Here is a 16,865-nt window from a genome sequence, read left to right as displayed (position 1 = left end):
CATATATCATATAGGGAGTATGGAAGTCATGGAGAAATGGATTTCACAAAAAATATTTCATAATTGCTGAGAGAGATTATGGCCTATGGGAACGAGAAGGGTTCACAATAACTGCCCAGAAAGTAAATTATGTAAAATATTATTAATATCCCGAGAGATAAAAAAGTGAGCATACGGAATTGAAAGATATGTATGAAACTCACAGAAAATAATTTTCTATTGGTCACCATTTGTTAATTAAAATTAATCTTAGATAAATGAAAATATATTACTTTTAAGCTGTTAGAATAACTATATTTGGGCAATGGCTTAGCGAAAGTAACTGGTACCCGATGCATATTATCATCATCAATGGCTTAGCAAGTATAAATAGGGCTTTGGGCTGGAGATTACGTTTTCGCTTTCTTGGGATATTTCACTTTAAAAAGGACATGCTAATGCTTCCTCTTCCCGTTTAATACGTTACTTATTCAGTAATCTATACTTATAATAAAGCTCAATGTGTGTGTGTGTGTGTGTGTGTGTGTGTGTGTGTGTGTGTGTGTGTGTGTGTGTGTGTGTGTGTGTGTGTGTGTGTGTGTGTGTGTTTTGGCGCTCTACAGGCCAGACCGTTTGACATACAGCTACCAAATTTGGTACATGTATACCTTGGAGGTTGGGAATGTGCACCTGGGGTTTCTTTTTTCGAATTTTTAATTAGAATTTTAATTATTAATTAAAAACTAACTTTCCCGCCAAAAAAATCTTCCATTTTCCCCACCGCCAACTTTTCCGCCAAAAAAATCTTCCATTATCCCCAGCGCCAAACGAAAAAGGCTTCAGTTTTTTTTTCTCCCAACAGTAATGAGGCTAGTGTTAAAATTTTTCGGCGGATTATTTCAATCGGTTCTGTTTATTTTCTTAATGTTTGATGCATTTAAAATTAAACATTGTTAATGAATCAATCTTTCAGATTCATTCTGAAGTACTTTTGAATTAAAATAAAACAGAATAAAGGAAATTAAAAATTTCTAATCCGCATAGCGTTACCCCAACTGGCGTAGAAAAAATCACGTATTTGCGTTACGTAACCGGCGAAGAAAATTCACGCATGCGCATTCTGTTCTGATTGTTGCCATGACAACGTTATCAATGGATGATTTAAATTATTTTTGGGTTAGTTGCATGCTTTTGTAAGTAAATTGTATTTATGTTAGTTATATATTTTTTGTATATGCTTATAGTTTTAAGTACATCGTTTTTTAAGTAGTTTTTTTAAAACCTGTTTTCAACCGTTTATTTTAAACGATTCGTTTTATTTTCTTAGTGTTTGATGCATTTAAATTTAAACATTGTTAATGAATCGATCTGCTCATAATGAATCTAAGAAAATTTTGTTGACCAACTCTTGAGATATTACATAAATTAAAAAAGATATTCTTTAGTGCCCATAAAGTTTAAACGCTGAGTGACTCTATTATCAGTAATCAGATTATAAAAAAATGCTTTGTTTCAGTAAAAAATATTATTATATTAATTGAAGATAAATTCTTTCCAATTTAATTTAAAGCATAAATTCTACGGGTGCTAACAGAAAATGAGAGAGATACATATTACGTTATGACTGAAGGCCTTTATAATATTATGAATGAATTATATGATAATCAAAATTTGAAGTTTTAAAATATTTTGATGAAGAAGCTATTAAAGTAGAAATTGCATAAAATATTTCATTATTAAAATTTTAACGAACATTAAGATTGGCGAACCGGCTGGTCGCCAAAGGCGGCTAGTCCAAAATAAATTAAACAAAGATTACTAAGAAAACTAATGATGGCTACCCACCTTACAGAATAACAACATATCAATTCCATTTGATCTCTGGATTATTCAGCGCTGAATTTTGCGAATATTGGTGATCATATTTTCTTTAACCTAGTAGTATAATCATCCTCCTCAATGATGAATTAACTGTTTCTAAGAACATTCTCAATTCCGAGGATGAAAAGTTGTTAGCTTCTCATTCTAAGGGAGGCATATTAAGAGGAATGGCTGCTTACAAGCCTTTTGTAAAATGAAATTTTCCAAAAGGTGCATCTTCAACAGAAAGCTTTTTGAATAGAATTTACTTTTTAGGGGAGTACTTCTGAGCAACATGCAGCAATCATCTGTTAATATTTACAAAATGGATACCTTTCATCAATGAATTAATGGAATTTTATCTTCAGTAATAAACGATTAAACAAAACATATCATTACCTTTTTCTACTTTGCCGTATGTAGGCGTTTGGCCTACGCTGAGTAACTGAAGAGAACTTGGCCTGTGCTGATTTCTTGCTCTCTGAGATGGCGGAACGTGTGAAAGCATTTCTACAACACTTGGAGGTAAGGCCCTGCAAAGGTATTAAATTATAATTCAATAATTATTATTTTAATTTAATTTTTATTGAATAAGTAGAACCTTAACTGGATGGATGTAGACTCGAAAGAATTTTATTCCAACTCTTGTTCTCAAATTATTGAACCTAAATAAGTATTTTATTAATTTAGTAATCAGAGACGATCCATTTTTAACTCATCTACATCATTATTACATTTCCTATATTTTACTATCTTAATGTGGTGTCGCTGAGGACGCCAATTTTAAGCTTCTGATTATAGACATAAAGGCGATATTTAATTAACTAAGTCTTCGCTAAATAATAAAAGTGGTTTGTGAATGCTTTAAAAAGATGAGGTTATTTGGACGGTTGTTAGATAAAATCCAGTTATTAAGTCAGTTACTGATATATGCGTGGTAATTAAACCTCTTTCAGGAAAGTACATTTCTCTGCAATTCTACAGAAAGCAACAAATAGTAGTGTGAAGAAGCAGTATTTCATGCACATGCTGGAGGGGTAATATATTCCGGTGAAATGATTTTAAAATTTCTTATATTGATCTGGCAACATGTGTTGTCGTATTAGAAAATAATTTTTTCATGTCGTTAGCCATCTTCTCCTTCAAGCTGATCGATTGTTATTTGTATTGCTCTTGCTCACCACTCATCAAGTACCGCTTCTAAATATGATTCTTGAATATTTGCGTGGGTGTGTAGTTTACTATACTCTTTGCCATCCCCCCATGGGGCAGACCCGAAATGAAGCTGAGAAGCTTCCAACATGGTGGTTAGTTCTCGCTATTCTGGAGGGTGCAGGAAAAGGTGGGGATCTGGCTCCTTCCATTGATGATAGGACGTACTTCCTTCGGGAATGGGTTGTACCGTGGCTGGTGATGGCCCTTAGGACTCAACCACAGATACTGCCAGTGTTGCTGTAGCGGTGGTCCGATCATTCAGTATTTATTATCCGTGTGCCTTCGGGCAGGTCGGAGAATGAGTGATATGATATGACAATACTTTTTGTCACGCGTATTGAAATTATCAATTTGAAATCGCCAAACCACTCTTTGAAGCTGTATTTGGGCAAGTTCACCATAAATGTTCAGCGACAATTAATGTATTTCTGCGATAGTTTTCTTTTCAATGAAAAATGTAAGATAACTTTTCGCAAATACTGTTGAATTGCGCAAACTTAACATGTTGTAAGGTGAAACCTCAAATGTAGATTTCCCGATTTATTTAAGCAATACTAATAACACAATCTATTAAGAGCAAGCGGAGTCATATGAATACATCCAATAAATGTTATTTCAATTGTTTATGGGATTTGAAACCAATATCGAAATGATAGTTTTGAAATGCAGCTATTTTCGCAAGAAAAGCACAGAACAAAACTGAATGCTAACTTGAAAAAAAAAAAAAAACTACCCATTCGATTATATTACTTATTCATGCAATTTATGGTTAGATACTTATTCATGCAATTTATAGTTAGAATCATTTCGATTCTCTGCAATCAGCTACAGATACTTAGGTGCAATTTGCAACAGTAAGCCTAAATTTCATTAAATGGTTAATGCTTAAATAATTTCAATTTAAATAACTACTTCTATACATTGAAGCCTCGTTGAAAATATTTACAACATTCAGAAAACCGTAGGAATTCTCTCCCACTTCCATTCAAACTAATAATAAAAGTTTAAATATTTCCAAAACCATGTAAAAAATGATAATAAAACTCAAAATAATTCATTTATAAATTGTAAATCGGATATAAAACATCTGTAATACCGATTGAATATACAATATGTATGTGCGATATGTATTTACGATTTGTGTGAGATTCAACATTTAATACTTTAATTTAGCATAATTTAGTTTCAGTCGCTTTCGGCATTTTTTTAGTATCATCATTGTATTTTGTTCAGGTATAGCAGTGGTATGTCGTTCCAAATCATCTTAACGATTTTTAACTAATTTTTAGAGCTTCCTTTTTATGTAATAGTAAGAGCGCTGCGCTTCTCACTGGCGATTTAATTCTTTAAACCACTTCCTGAAAACGAAAAATAGATATTCTTTGTCCTTTCAGATACATCCTTAAATGATATTTACAGATACAAAAGTGATATTTGCAGATCTTTTTCTATTATTTAAAAGAGACTTGTGCTTAGTAGAGATGTAATTATATTTTACAGTACATTTTCAGCAAAGGTCGCGGCAGAGGGGAAGGCAAGACAATTCCGACAGAGGTGAGTGCATAATTTCTCTAATTTAGCTTTAAAATAAGTCATAATAATTAACTTTATATTTAATTAAAGCCAAATGTATTAATTATTAAAAATTTTCACCCTCTTAATTTTTTTTTAAATTTAAATACTGACTCAAATTTTCCTCTCATTGTTAAAATTTTGGTAGGATATTTGTAAAAAATTGGTCTCAGTTTCCTTTATTGGCTATCAAAAGATTGTTAATATTTGATTCTGTCTTAATGAGACTCTTGAGATTTAATTTCACCATCTAATTCTAGACAAAATATGGTTATATTCCATTTTAGAATTTTAGTATATAGATCGAAACACAGGTTGCAGAACTAAATCATCTGAATTTGTTGTAGCATGATGACAAAAATATTTAATCAGACTTTAACGAAGAATATGCTTTGTTTTTTACTAATTTAAAATTAGACCAAATTTTTTTTATGCTTCTAAAATATTTCAATAATAGCAAAAAAAATTATTCGAACATGGGTAGAGTAATTAATAAATCTTAATATTGGATAATAATAACGACATGTGCAAAAAAATACTTAACAAAATAATATAGCTAAATTTTAAAATTCATAATTTTTTAAGAATAGTTAATTTTCTTGAACGTGAACAATGCTTCTGCAATATATAATTATACGAAAATAATAATCTGTCAGCACAAAAAAAACGAGGAAAAATAAATCGTATGTTTATTCTTATAAACCCCTTCCAATTCAGAAAGAAAGGGGAATAATAATAATAAGAGAACATGTATTCAACTTTCGCAAATTTCAAGTTATCATGTGAAAACATTATTCTTTTTTAAGTTATTATTTGTGAATTAATTTGTCATTAACCAGTTTAAACCGGTTTGAAACAATCACAAGACTTCTCTATCGGTCTCTATCCCCCCCCTCTCTCTCTCTTTCATTTTTTTCAATTTTTCTAGCTGGCAAACAAAGTTTTAGAGCTCGACTGATTTTGAGATAATAAAAAACCCATCGTTTTTCTAAATATCGACGCATACGTAATCTGATAATCTCGTGATTGTTTCAAACCGGCATTTAAAATGGTTAATGACTTAAATTAATTAAGGCAATTCATAAGAAATCAGAGAATGTATAATTTGGAAATCAAGTTGTAACTTTAGTTGACGATAAATAGCTAAATGTGACAACCTTCTGCATTATTTTCTAATAACCTTATTTTAATTAGTTGAAATTATGCCTGAACCAACAATCTTTATCGATTAAACAAACAATGTTTTAACTTATTTGGTTTATTTTTAAAAAACGTTGCGTGAGTTGGGCAATAACTCTGTGATTTCCAAGGGAAATACCAAAACAGCAGACGATAGATAGTTTAAAAGCTATACTGTGAAAGCCGATTCCAAAATAAAACTACATTAGTAGACGATAGATAAGGAAAAACTATACTGTGAAAACCGACTCCAAAATAAAACTACATTAGCAGACGATAGATATTTCAAAAGCTATACTGTGAAAACCGACTCCAAAATAAAATTTAAAAAAAAAAAAGATAAATCGCCAATTTGTTGCCTACGCATTTTGAGGCTTCAACATTTTTTTTTGCCTTCAAATCGCTTCAAAAAGGTTCTCTAATCAAAATGTTCAAAATTCAAAAATGTTCTTCAATCATGTTCTCACATCATAAAAAACATTTATCTTTAAAAGCAGTACCCTGAAGAATATCCATGAAGAATCCATCGTCATCAAGCTGCGAACTTTTGATGAAATAACTTCTCATGAATTTTTCCTTTTCATCATTTCTTCTTCTAATTTGCTCTTATGTAATTATTTAATCTACCTGGTTTTGTTGTATTAATTTGGCATACTTCATGAAAGTAACTTTTAGTGTAATCAGTGTGGAAACATTCTTGACAAACTATGCATTGAACTTTGTATCGATTGTATCTAGATTACTTGTAATGCTGATTGAAAGAATGAAAGCTTTTACAATGAAAGCTATATGAAATGAAAGAAGGATGTTAAATGTTGAAGTTGTCAAAATTCATTATAATTATTATTTATTTTTATTATTCATAGTTCATTCTTTGAATAGCAACATTGTAGTTGCGATTTAGTTCATAGATGATGGTATCATCAAATATTTTTTAAGCATTACTAACACGATTGACTTAATTCAAACGATTTTATAAAAGAAACTTTTGAACTAACTTGGTACCTACATACTTTGGCGGATGGAAATGTGCACCTGAAAAGGATTACTTTTTGGAATTTTAATTAATTAATTGATTTCTTATGATACTACCTAAAATATAATTATTTTTATATAATCTTAAAATTCAAAAAATTATCTTTTCAAATTCGAATTTTGTGTGTATAATTTCTTTCTATTTTTAATCAATTTTTTAAAAAGTTTATTTTACTATAATATATTTTATAGTTTAAGTAGAACGCAAATCGTTTCCATTGTTGCTAGGAATATTTCATCCTGGCTCTTTTATTCTTCCATTGTTGAAGATCTAAGATGTAGATTTAGTTCAAGGCCCAATTTTAGTAAATGTTTGACGTTTTGTTGTATTTACTATTAAGGTTTAACTTCAAAACAAATCAATTTTTAAAGAGCGCCAGCTTTTAAAGTCAGTTGCTTTTTCCTATGAAATAATTTTATATTTAAGATATAGAGAGAAAGAGAAATGTTGAGTACAAGTAGTAAAACAGCGCAAGGCTTCTTAAAAAGAAAGATGAGTTTCATATTCATTTTGAAGTCTAAAAACATTTTACTATGGAAGGTATTAAAAACAAGAAACAAAAGATATTTAATTAAAGTTTTTAGCAATAATTAATCTCGGCAACAACTAAATAAATAAAACAAAATTGTAAAGGGTTATCATGAAAACTAACAGCTTCGGCAAAGAAATTCAAACCAGCTTTTGTATTGTGCTTTCAGTATTGTGCTTTAAGAAGATTCAAAATTAGCAACTGTGCTTTAAACGAATAAATGGTTAGTTTTAGAAAAAAGAATACGTAAAGTGAACACGTTCAATGTCTGTAATTTGAAATGAAGAACAATGTGAAATTAAAATTTCCAATGACATTCTTTTTTCCTTTCTGTTGGATATCATTCTGGAGACCACTACTTACTGCATATTATTTATCTGATTGCTGAAATAACATTCTTTTTAAAAAACACATATCTTTGTTTTCATTCGCACGCGACCATTTCTCTGATCTGCACGAGAAGCCAGGCGCCCATCGTGTCTGAAAGCACGTGATTGATGATAAGCTGTTACGTCACTCATATAAACAAAACCCGCCCTCTCGATTCATCTTTGCTTAGAAACGACACGGCACCGACGACGCCCGCAGGTCTAATAAAACGTTGATTCTCTAGTTCTGCCTCTTCTGCTCTCTCTCTTTTTCTGACTAAGGTGGAAACCCGATCCTCACAGCGGCTGTCTCTGGAATGTTAGTTGCGCACACTTAGGAATGATGAAAGAAGCAAAGAAATGTTTACAAATTATTTTAGACGTCAAAAAAAGTGATAATTAATAAATAAATATCACAAAAACATTTCTTTCAAATTGAATGGGTCGCTTTCCGAATCTGTTAAATTGTGGGGCAATCTAGTTTAGCCTAGAACAACAATAAAAAATAGTAGCGACTTAAGAGACAAAAATCTCCATAATACCATTGTCTTTATAATTAGACCTTTTTACGGTTCACAATCACTATTTTTGCACTTAAAATAAATTTTTATTGAATTTTTCGTTTACTTAATATTTAGTTTCTTCTAAAGAATTCTGATTACTGGAAAAAGTTGATTATGATTTAATCCATGAACTATCATATATTTTTAATTTTGACTATCATCTTTCCATTTTGGATCATACCACGCATGGTAATTAAAAAAAAAATTCAAAATGAAGCATTTTATATTTTTTAGCGATTAGGACCCAGCTTTACATAGCGCATCCTAACGAATGATTTATTTTTATCTATGTTCATTCTTTAGAAGGTTTTTGTTTTTCTTTTATTCATTTAGTTAATTTTAATTTGACATTGCGGTTTTTCATTAAAAGAACCTTTTATTTTATTTTAAAATTAGTTTTTATAATTTTTCGAAATATTTGCCCTCTAAATGAAAGTGTTCAAGGAACAAAACTTAGAGATGTCTTTTATTTTTTTAAATCTAAAAATGTATTTTCTTTTGCGTTCGATTCAAATATATCCTTTTCCTTAGTAATTTCTGTACTTGCTTACAGTGGAAGAATCTGGAAAGCAAGAAAAAAGAAATTCAACGTACGTCGTAAGAACCTAGAGAACAGAAGTTTGAAGTGTGACCTTAGATGTCACCATCTGGCAACGGAGATGATATTCTCCAGATGGATAACTTCTCTACGACCAAGTTTCGGTTTAAAAAAAAATCGTGCTCTTTTGTTTTTCGAATCTACCTGATAATGGTTAAAATTGTAACTATTAATAATAATATAACTTTCTGATAATACTGAGTAAAAGAAAAAAATTTACATATGCACTACAAAATGTGTTGTTGGAAATAATAAATAAATAAACAGAGAAATTTCGCTAATTCGAACATTTTTTAAATTCGACTTCTTTGATACCTTGAAATTCCTATTTAATATAATGCTAAAAATAACCAGTTTTTTAAATTCTTATTTTTATATAGTGAAAATTTTAATTTGTAGTAGTGTTGCTTGTAGTAGTTTTTTATTTGGTTAAAAAAAATAGAAAAAAAGAAATATTTTTTCTATTAGCCGCTTCCGGTGACCGGCTATTCGTTAGCCATATTATAGCATTAATTTAGTTAAATCAAACAACTTTGATTAACTACATCTTATCACAACAAAAGAAAGTATTATCTTAAATTAAACAAATAATAAATATAGATTATTTTGATGTATTAGTAATATCTTTAAATAAGCGATATCAATCCAGTTGTTAAAGCTAGTAGCTCTGTCAAAATTTTATTTTGTGATATTTCACAAAATTTAGGATGATGAAAGGCAAATAACAATTGATAATGTCTTCTTTAGAGATCAAAGCTTTCATGTGGAATAAAATTTTTCGGAATGAGGCACAGTGGTTGTAAATGGGGAATTCTGCTTAGGATTTTTCAGACAGAGAATGTAATGTTTTTGAGGAATGTTCTTTTCTTGAAACTCGACAATGGTAGAAGGCGGTCGATCATTGATAACATATAGATATCATAAACCTTTCAAAGATATAAGAAATCAGCGAAATCAGATCAATAGTTGAAGCTAAGGAAATGGTTCGTTAGTTTGTCTCATAATTTTTAATACATAGGCTTCTATAGCGATTCTTTGAAGGCTTAAAAGCCGTGACTGCTTAAAATGCATAATCTTCGCCTAATCTTTCTAAATGATATGTATAATTAAAATACATTAATATTGATTAATCGCATCGATTAATGATCAAATGGCACATATAAAATATGTCTTTGAAAGTTAATTTTAGAGTCCATTGCGCATCTTGTAGGAAAAGAAGGAATTGGCATCACAACACAATGTAAGACAAAATAACTTTAGATGACAGAAGTTATATTTGTCACGTGATTGTGACATCACGCTTTCCTGTTATGGATAATCATTGTAGTTAAAGACGAATTTCATAATTTTTTAAAATATACTCTAATATATAATTTACTCTTTTATAAAAGATTAATTTAAAAAAAGTTTGGTAAAAAAAAGCAGTATTTCGTTATGAAAAGTAGATACTCACCAATCCTCGGGATCACAGTCTCGGAAGCCTTTTGCGAAAGGATTGCTAGCTATTTTTAATTGGGTTATCTGAAAGTAGACAAATATTTTTTATATAATAATTGCGTATGAAAAGGATTAACACAAATATGCTACATAATTTTTTAAATTAATAATGCAACAAGTGTGTAAAAAAAAAGCCACTTAAAACTAGTTATTAAGTTTCAGTTTTTGTGAGTTTAAGGGATCATTATTATCATTTTATGTTTAAGAAAATTCTTGTTAAACGAATTAAATCGTAAATATCTTATTTCTTTTTAAAACTAATTGTTTTAAATATACACATAAACTCGGGCACTAAAATTGTAATGCATAGAATGTGTATAGTAAATATATATAATGCGTAGATTTTTTTTAATAGTAGAAATGCATATGATGATCTTATAATTCATTACATTTAGATGAAGCTGTGGGTTGCACATTAGAGTTTTTGCAAGATATAATTATTTTTTTTCTCATTAAGATATACAATAGACTTTGTGTGCAACGGTAAATGCTCTCGAGGCCTCTGCATTAAGACATGGAAATGAAATGGGTCTCTGCATAACATGTGTGAGGAGAAGACACATTGGGTTTCATAGCATATGCAAATAAAACTTTACACTTCTTTCTGTCCTCAAATGTGGTACTCGAAAAAAAAATGTTGCGGTATTTTAAGCATAATTTAATTTTATGTCTCCACTTCATAATAAGAGCAATGTGCAATTAGGCTGATAATATCGTTTTAATCTATTTGTCTAAGAGTCCATTTCAGTCCTTGGCCCTATGCAACTGCCCAGTCAGAAATCCACCAATACATATCGTATTCGTATCTCGTCGCACTGAACCGAGCCTTGACGAATCGCCATACTAAATTCAAATACATTACACAAGCAATGGATCTACCCAACATTGGCCAAATATGGATATATGCAAATTAGAGTTCAATTAACGAAAAAGTGGTATTTTTAGAAGGAGAACAGAATTTGCATAAAAAGAAGGATAATTGATCACCTTAAAGTCAAAGAATGTGCAAACAAAACTTTAAATAATAATAAAAAATAATTCCATTTTATTCAGTATTTTTTTTCTAGCATTACTAAAAGGGATGAAGTGAAGGGGCTCACTTTGAGCCCCACGTGTGCAACAGCACGAACTATGGATTTAGTATTTTCCAGACTTAAGATAACCACCCTTGTTGAAAATTCCCGTCTGATGCGTGAACATAAACATCTCATGACTCAGTAACACTTTATATGTGATAAACACAGCAGCGCATCAGGTCCGTCGTTAGGTCTGGCATTTACTAGAAAAAGCGACCCACTAAATCTCCCGCGAGTCTTACACAAACTGATTTATTGGGCGAGTCACTTCTCCAGAGGGGTTGATCTGGGAGGGAGGGGGAGAGCGAAAAGTTTAGAGAGAGGGTGTCGAGTATCATGGATAGCATTCCATGCCAAGTTCCAAATCTCACACGCGGGGTGGTCCGTACTCTCTGCACTGTCCCTCTGTCAGTGTCAGCAGCTTTTGACTTTTTTTCATAAACGTGAGGGGTCGGAATTTCCCCTTCACACCCCACTGCGGATGCTTTCGTTCCATTTTTCTTCGCGGGGGAGGATGTAACGATCCTGATCGGTTGTCATCTGCTTTGCGCCTGCGAGCTTGTTGAGATAGCAACAGTTTTGCTCGTATGATACTACTGCTGACAGGTGAACGGATCATGTGGAACACTGTTTACAAAGGGGTGTTATAACCATAGTAAAATCAACTAGAATGTACACGACAGAAACTTGCGACAAACTTCATTTATCTATCAGCCAATGGGGGAAAAAGAGCGAATGAAATAACTAAATGGCAATTAATCAAAAAAAATGTGAAAAGAGTTAATTTTTGTCCGTCACTGATGAGCATTCCATTTCCCCCCCCCAGTTTATTAAATATATAATTTGTAACACAAACACACACAATTAGCTTCTTATAAATAAATTTGTAGAATATCTATGCGATAGAAACGAGACTTGAATTTCTAAAACGTTCGGTCTTTGCTATATATTATAAATTTGAATAAAATGTGCCATATTTTGACTCGCAATAAGGTGTAACTATGAAGTTTTTGAAACTCTTAACAGCTTTTTTGACTGCCAAGATTGTAATCTGAGCCGCATAGGTAATAATGGGTTGGAACACTGAAATTTTTACAGAATTAATTCTTTATTTTTGAAGTAAAAGTAGCATCCATGTATTTTATACGTCATATCAATGGTAGTATTCCTTACATAAGCAGTTTTTAAATATCAAATATTCTGGCAATTTTTACAACACGTTTAATTTCAGGTCATCTTCAAGAAAGTTGATATTCATACTATAGCTGAATTTTAGGATTTTTTTTTTTGTTTGTTTACGTATATAAAAGATCCTAAGAGTGATATTCTGTGTCGTGTATCAAAATAATTTAAACTTATAAGTAAACAAGACATTATAACCATTATAAAACTTTTTTTTAAACAATCTTATCTCTTAATACAAAGTTTGGCATAGCTGTTAAGTTGTAAATCAGTTGGCCAATCACACATGGATCATATTATAGTTGTATTTTAAGATATATATATATATATATATATATATATATATATATAGGATTATCTCAGATGTAAGGTCCTAAGAATGATATTCTGAAATTTAAACGATACTTTATTTTAATTTAAATAAGTTCTGAGTATATGATTTTTATAAGCTAAAAGAAATAGTAAAATTAGATTGACCTGAAGACAATATACTAACACCTGAAACCGAAAATGCAAACACACGAAGTAGGTAAATGCCAACTAAATAATCAGACCCTTGATTTTATCCTCGCATATACTCTCCATTCATTCTTTTTAAATCTGGAGAAAAAGATCACCGAAAAATTGTTACTTTTTTAAGAATCATGCAATTTTTAATAAAATTTGCAATATTTTCCCTTCTAAATTCTACTTTCAATTCACAATTCTGTTTCTTTGATGTATTTACTTTTTTCAACCTTTCTTCTAAGATATTATTAGGAAATACTCCCAAACGTAAAAGAGACCTTAGCCCTACATTAAATTCCAATGAGTTAATGCGTTGATGCCATTTTAGAACAATTGAATTTACTGTTTAGTTTCATTTCTAGTATACTTTTATAAAGATTTCATTCTTTTCATCATGTCTACGGTGCACCATGCTCAGATGTGATTTTTTGAGCCAAAAAAAATATCTATAATTATTTACATTTTCTTTATTTAATACTTTGTAAAAGTTCAATATCTATGTCGAAATATCTAAATCTTTTATCGAAGAAGAAGTATATTATATCTAAGTTTTATATGTTTTATATCTATTCTCTAGGCAACTACAACTAATGTGAACTATGTTGGAGGTTATGAAAAATTCTATTTCTAGCAAAGGCGGAGTTAGGCATTTTGTGGCCCTAGGCAATGCACACTATGAAGCCTTCATTTTGATCAAATTAATTTCTCATTTCAACACATTTTAACTTAATTGACATATTTATAATTTATTTTTGATTAATTTTTTATTTCATAATAATGTGAATATTTTTATTTATTTATTGTGAGTTATAAATAATTAGCAACCACATTTGTATACAATATTATTTATTATTACGCTACTGTATAATAACTTTTTTACTAAGTGAACGGAATCAAAAGGATTGCATCTGACTAATTATACTTGTTAGAATGCTGATACTACTTTTATATTTTATAATTCATACAATTTGTATTTTTAGAATTTTATATTTGTATTTTTTTATTTATTTTTACAAATTTATGTATTCAGCAACTAGGCAATCTTTTTAATCGATCTGCTTGCGGCTGCACTATCAGCCAAGCGGCCATAGGCAACTGCCTAGTCTATCTAGTTAGAAATCCGGCATTGATTGAAAGCAAATCTCATAGCAGCGTATCGTCATAATATAGGTCTTGTATCTTCGAATACAGAAAGATCTTTATAAATAGAACAACTGCTTGTGGCTGCTCCATCAGCCAAGCGGCCATAGGCAACTGCCTAGTCTATCTAGTTAGAAATCCGCCATTGATTGAAAGCAAATCTCATAGCAGCTTATCGTCATAATATAGGTCTTGTATCTTCGAATACAGAAAGATCTTTATAAATAGAACAACTGCTTGGGGCCGCTCCATCAACCAAACGGCCCTAGGCAACTGCCTAGTTTGAAATCCGCCACTGATTGAAAGCAAATCTCATAGCAGCTTATCGTCGTGATATAGGCCTCTTATCATCGAGATACAGAAAGATCTTTACGAAATAGAATAACTTTTATTTTAAATACACAATTGGATTGCATAGAGGATAAATGGGGTTTAATACGATATTCTCATCAAAAATATTAAATCCTATTAAACACATTAGGATCATATTTGGAACTACATTTAAATTAAAATAATATATTTTCACGAGTATTAATTTTTCCATCTCTTTGAATTACTATTATCAATAAATTTCAGATTTCATTTCCTTGTTATGAATATACCTATTCATTTCGACCTATATATATTTTGTATATTTATTTTATGCAAAATTTAAATTAGTGTAATTTTTAACAATTTTGATTCTTTTTATTATTTGATATTCAATCACTTATTGAGAATCTTTTTTTAAGTATCATTTCTTAGACATGATTTCATACTTACTCTGTGATTCTGATAAGCCGTGACAGCTGTGAATTTCGTTTCTGGGAAGATAAAAGTTTTGAAATTTTGCGTCTGGCTGGCGTCTTCTCCTTTCGGATTGACATAAACTACGTGAAACCGAGGCTGGTACCGATGCATGGAATTCAGAATGATCTAATTAGGGAAGAATGTCGTAATATTATTTTGAGAAAACAATATGTCATTTTTAACAAAAACACTATGGTGGGTTTTTTTTTTTTTTTTCCTATCTAAAATGCACAAAAAGAAAGCATTTTGGTAATAAAAAAAAGATAGGCATAGACTTTACTGAGCTAGAAACTTTTTTAAATTGTTTGTTGATAAACAATATGATGCAAAAATGGTACAGTATTAAATTTTGTGTATGTATTTGCACTAAAATTATAAATATTATATTTAAATAGTTAGTTATAAGCTAATATAATAATCAATAATAAGTAAAAATGTATTTTAATGATTAATTTTGCAGATTTTACAAGTGTTACTTTTATACAATTATGGTTCAAAATTCATCAATTTGTCATCATTCCAACCCCTGCCCACGTATACCAATGATTTGTACCAAATTGTGAATCATCTCCAACAAATAATTGGTTGTCTATTGGTCTGTCTTATTGTATATGTGCATGTAATAACTCGATAATACAAAAACTAGTTAAATAAATAAAATTTAGGAATAATTTTAATCCAAAACTTTAAACTTGTACTAGATTCAATCAATCTAAAAGAAAAATCAAATCAATCAAATGAGGCATATACATTCGTGGTTTGTTTATATATATATATATATTGTTACGAATCTGTAATTCTGCTTCCCAGCATAGTTGGTTCCACCATCGGAAAGAATGTTTTACAGTCATCGATATTGGGCGGAGTCCGGTGTCGCGTCGGAGGGTCCCGGAGCTTGGCGACAAACTTGGCGACCATTTGGCGACTTTGGCGCCAAAATAGATTATACCCGAAACATCGAGAATTTTCCCGATCCGTCCAGTAGGAACGGAGATACACCTCGAACGTTCCTGAATGGTTGAGAGGCGTCTATCCCCGCCTCCTGAGACCTATAAAAGGAAGCGGTCGCAGCTGCTAGGGCAGAGTAGTCGGAATCGACAGAAAGAACTGGCCTTCCAGAGATTAGCGGAGCAGCGACGGAGTCAAGTGAGTACTGAATTAAGTTGTGCGCTACGGTCTGCATTAGAGTCTGTTGTGTACTGTTGTCTGCACGTCTCGGCTGAAGATAATCGTCTTCTGTGCTGTATATAGTTGTCGTCTTTGTGCTGTCCTGTGTGTCTTCGTGTGAATAAACGTCGTTGTTTTATTTTCTACTGCTGATTGAGTGTTCTCCACACCATATAACTCCCACTATCCAAACGAACTCCGGAAATTCCGTAACAATATACTTTGTTTTAGGGAGTTTCACCCAAATTTTCATCAAAATCTACAATTTTGGCATAACGACCGCATACCAAATTTCATCTTTATAGATGATTATCGCGTTTGTGAGATATCATGTTCACTGGAGACAGATAAGCATAATTTAAAGAATTTTTTTTCCCTCTCCTTTTTCTTTCTTTCATTTTTTCCCGATTCCACGAGGAGATACTATAAAATCTCAAGGTCAAACATTTTGATGATTAACAAAACTCTCTCTCTTTGTATATTTCGAATGCGAAAAACTCAAAACTGTTTATCTAACTTTGATCACTTGATGTATGGAGCATATTGAACTAGAAAACCAGACACGTGTTAAAAATCGAATATATGCTTTCTTGGGAACAGATCCTTGG

The 16,865-nt window shown here is 31.0% G+C and overlaps 1 protein-coding gene across 1 annotated transcript in view; it reads right to left on the bottom strand.

Annotated features, from left to right (window-relative positions):
* Positions 1 to 16,865, bottom strand: part of LOC129972508 (T-box transcription factor TBX10-like) — a 103,066-nt gene that overhangs the window by 12,747 nt on the left and 73,454 nt on the right. Inside the window, exons 5-7 of the mRNA XM_056086663.1 lie at positions 15,064 to 15,216; positions 10,353 to 10,420; positions 2,239 to 2,372 (exon numbers count right to left, since the gene is read on the bottom strand). Coding sequence (XP_055942638.1) covers positions 2,239 to 2,372; positions 10,353 to 10,420; positions 15,064 to 15,216 — 355 coding nt within the window. The remainder of the gene's footprint in view (positions 1 to 2,238; positions 2,373 to 10,352; positions 10,421 to 15,063; positions 15,217 to 16,865) is intronic.

This window comes from Argiope bruennichi, chromosome 6 (genome assembly GCF_947563725.1).
Source record: "Argiope bruennichi chromosome 6, qqArgBrue1.1, whole genome shotgun sequence".
NCBI classification, from domain to species: domain Eukaryota; kingdom Metazoa; phylum Arthropoda; class Arachnida; order Araneae; family Araneidae; genus Argiope; species Argiope bruennichi.
The sequence above is the reverse complement of the archived record's forward strand: the minus strand, read 5'-3'. Positions and strand labels throughout refer to the sequence as shown.